Source organism: Trichoplax adhaerens, genomic scaffold (genome assembly GCF_000150275.1).
Source record: "Trichoplax adhaerens TRIADscaffold_6 genomic scaffold, whole genome shotgun sequence".
Classification (NCBI taxonomy): domain Eukaryota; kingdom Metazoa; phylum Placozoa; class Uniplacotomia; order Trichoplacea; family Trichoplacidae; genus Trichoplax; species Trichoplax adhaerens.
Window position 1 is genome coordinate 5,733,387 of NW_002060948.1, and position 3,840 is coordinate 5,737,226.

The 3,840-nt window shown below is 31.3% G+C and overlaps 1 protein-coding gene across 1 annotated transcript; it reads left to right on the forward strand.

The window, feature by feature from the left end:
* Positions 1-1,559: 1,559 nt before the first annotated feature.
* On the forward strand, positions 1,560-3,068 carry TRIADDRAFT_57758 (uncharacterized protein; the record flags this gene model as incomplete). Its single annotated transcript, XM_002113476.1, has 4 exons — positions 1,560-1,736; positions 2,015-2,077; positions 2,298-2,357; positions 2,967-3,068. 4 exons carry the CDS (start codon positions 1,560-1,562, stop codon positions 3,066-3,068), a joined length of 402 nt encoding a protein of 133 aa, XP_002113512.1.
* Positions 3,069-3,840: the final 772 nt, after the last annotated feature.

Below are 3,840 nucleotides of genomic sequence, written 5' to 3' on the forward strand. Positions count from 1 at the left end.
TTTATTTCGATATCTGCTCAAAGGCTGATGTTGTGATCGACATAATGACCTCCAAAGAGGTGATAATTACCAATGACTACGCGGGTAGCCAAAAGGAGAATTAGTAAACATGCTAACATGCCGATCAGAAACTGATGTTGATCAAACGAAAAGTACTGAACTAAAAACCTCCGTAAACAGCTGGCGGTAAAATTAAACCTTAATTTTAGAGTTACCACATCACCAATATCAATTTCGTATCTCATTTGGAATCATTTTTAAGTTAGCACCCTGAGGTAGAGATTTCAGTATTTCATACTGATCGTTTTCCTTGTAATGCTTTGACTGATACATTATATTTAACAATCAAGAGATTTTTGCTCTTGTGGTGGCGTAATCTAATTCAGCAGCGTATGAAATCTGCTATGGCCAAACTATTTTCCGTTTTTCTATTTCTTCATTATACAATAGTAAATAATATAGGACACCTGCTATTAAATATAGTAGGCAATGTGGAGTCCAGTTCATGTGTCTAGAACAACATTAGTTATTTTTCTGTAAGTTATGGGCTACCGGTGAGAAGAATGAAATTATGAGAAGAAATTAGTTCATAAATTAACATGATTATTTATAAAAGTTGAATAATTTCCTGTAACAGTTCTACTAATATTATCTCTGGAACAGTCGCGTATGTGATGCAAGGGCACCTTATGGTTAAAGAGTACTTAACGCAAGTCTGAAAATTTTTACTTCTGTGTTTAATAGTAAAAATCGAACCCTACTATCATCTGATAGATTTCCTATTTTGTTACAGCTTTTAATTTGAAAATTTAAGAATATTGGACCCAGCAATTAGACCTGTCAATTTGGTATATTTTTGGTTAGTATAGTACTTAACTTTAGAAAATTTAAGTTTGGTTTAGTTTTTGCTACTGTAATCACATTTCATCTTATAGATTTACTTTGAATGAACAACTCATGGACATTAAACAAAAATCCTATTACAGCTACTATTTCTAATAGAAAGTGAAAAATATTACATTAACATGATACTATTTAGTAATCCAATCTACTTAACACAAGGCATCACTTCTATCATTATGACTATTAAACCTGATTACATTTTCCGCTTTTAATAAGAAACTTTTAAAAATAGAAATAGCTAAAATTTTAATCTTTGATTTGTGTACGTGACTACTTGATTTAAAGTGCATCAGAGAATTGATCTAACTTTGTATGCCCACCGTAATTAGCGTTTTGTCTCCTAATTAGTCTTTTTAATTTACATAGAATATGCTGTACTGTAAAATTAATTTTGAAGGCTACAAAAGTAAAAATGAAGAATGAATGGCTACGAAAACACATTCCGAATATATTATAGAATTTAGAAAAGTTATTATCGCGACTTAAAATTTTTCATTTCACCTTTTGAGCGATTACATATGTAATAATTTTGTCCAAATGATGATGTTTAGAGAATTCAATGATAGTTTTTCTTGCTTTATGTTTTTTAAAAAGTAAATAGTATCAACAAGCACTTGGCCAGTATAAGTTAATAAGTCTTTCATTTTTTTTAGAAAATGGCAACTTGCAGTCGGAAATTAGCAAGTAGTATTAAAGTACTTTGTGGCATTGCTGTATTATTTAGTTTAGTCCAGTTGGTAATTACCGCTATTAGCTTTACCAAACCTTGTCCAATCGGGCTCTATTTCACTAGTTACACTCAATATGGAAATGGTTTTTGGGTTGGAGGACCGGTAAGTTTATTAATCACTTCTGTTTATCTTTATTACATATTTAAAAATCATGTTTATAATTAAAATAGTTTGAATACTATGGAAGTCAAATTGATTTGTTATAATTAACTACAATTAGGTTATTGATACAGTATTAGATACAGCAAAACTAATCGATTAGGTACTTGGAATAAGTTTCAAAATAATAAGCGATTATGTAGCTACTATCCTTGCTATTTTCTTTCAACTCTACGATTCACTACTAAAATTTAGATTCACCTATTTTAAATTGTTTGCAGATATTTTTATTATCCGCGTTTATCACTTATGTTGCCCAACACTCATACTTTTCTACAAGGAGGGTAAGGCATTAATTGTCCACATTATCATTACTGATTATATTCAGTCCAATAAGAACAGTTCAATATCTATAGATAATAGAAATTCTGATGTAATAGCTACGTACTTTGCTATCTTTAAGTTCACGATACAACGATTGGGAGGTCCCCATCAAAGCCTTCACGATGTAATCCATTTCTGGAAATCTAATTTTCTTATCATATTTAAATCCGGTTACATTAGGTTGTTTGCGTGAAGGCGGCTGCATATTTATGCGTAGCATGCATCATCGGCGGAGTTGTGGTAGTTAGATTGGCTATACGGTCACTTGATGTATTACAGTCATACAGAAAAGTTATACGTTTTAATTGCGGTGTTTCTCAAGTTCCGATGTCACAAATCTATGGGCCATTTATAGCTACATCTAGTATGCTGGTTATTTTCTATGCATTCTATCTTGTACTTTGCCTGTGCATCATAAGAATAGATGGCCTCGAACTTGAAAGCATTAAAACTTCGATTCACATCGGCCAAGCATACTCGTACATGGTAAGCATGGTGTATTTTAAAACGAAATATTGATTTTCTCGCTAAGTGATACGTATTGCTGTAATTTTAAAATAAGTTGATATGAAAACAATGAAATATTCAATTTGGCTCATAGCTAGTGCTTAAGAGTAGAAAAATAATTTTAAAAAGATATTCTACCAAAGTTACTGAATGTGCCATTACTATCAATTAATTTAAATGAATTTTTGTTCGCATTTGTAAAATTACGGTATTGCTTTACTTTTGATGCTTATTTATTAGTTAGTTCTTGTGTTTATATTATAAGTATTGATAGGGTTGTAAATTTTATTCTTTTGTATGGAATAATTATCATGATATGAACTATGCATTTAATGTTTCTAGAAGAAGCAACCCATATCTTCGTACGAGAATAGCGCTCGAACAAGTAATACATTAGAAAAGGACAGCGAAGCGGGCATACAGGATGCCAATGCAACCACCTAAATATAGTATACTGGTAATGCTTAAACATAAACGGATGGCCTTTAATATCTTTCAATTATATTTTATTACAACGTTAGTATCATTTTGCACATAATTCTGTATGTATTAGTGGTTAATGGACTGCTTCTATGGAAAGGTTCAAAGGTTAGCTTATTAAATTGCAATAGTTTGCGATTATTAATAACCTCTAAAAATGTCAGGGTTAGAAAGGATGAATGTGTGAATAATCTTTAATTTATATCAGTCTGGATGGCTTAGACAAGGATTGTATTATCTATAATAGTTTTACTGCATCTATCGCAATTAAATCATATGCTAGTAAAATTTTACTTTGTGGTTCAGTTTTTTTCATTTCAATTTCTTAGATATTTCCACCTATCCTGTACCTATGTATTTATAGCAACGGCTAAGAGTTAAAATTTTGTGTTGGGATTTATTTCAAATATTAAGCTCTTGCTCATATTTACAGAATAAATCTAAGTCCATAATAGACTTAAATTACTAGTTTGATCAGAACTAGTTGTCCACTTTTATTACAGACCGATATTCTACATCAATTTGGCAATGGTAGCTTCGTAAGTTTCTATAAAGGTATTTTCTAATTCATCGGCATCACACATTTATCATTTGGGGTTTCGCAGCTCAATTTGAGTAGAGAGACATATGGTTACTGTGATCTTCTGATGGGCGGAGATTTGCAGATATGTTTCGGCTCTGCTAATGAGAAAGGACTAGGTTTTCATTTTTAATTTCGGATGTACGGAAACGGAAC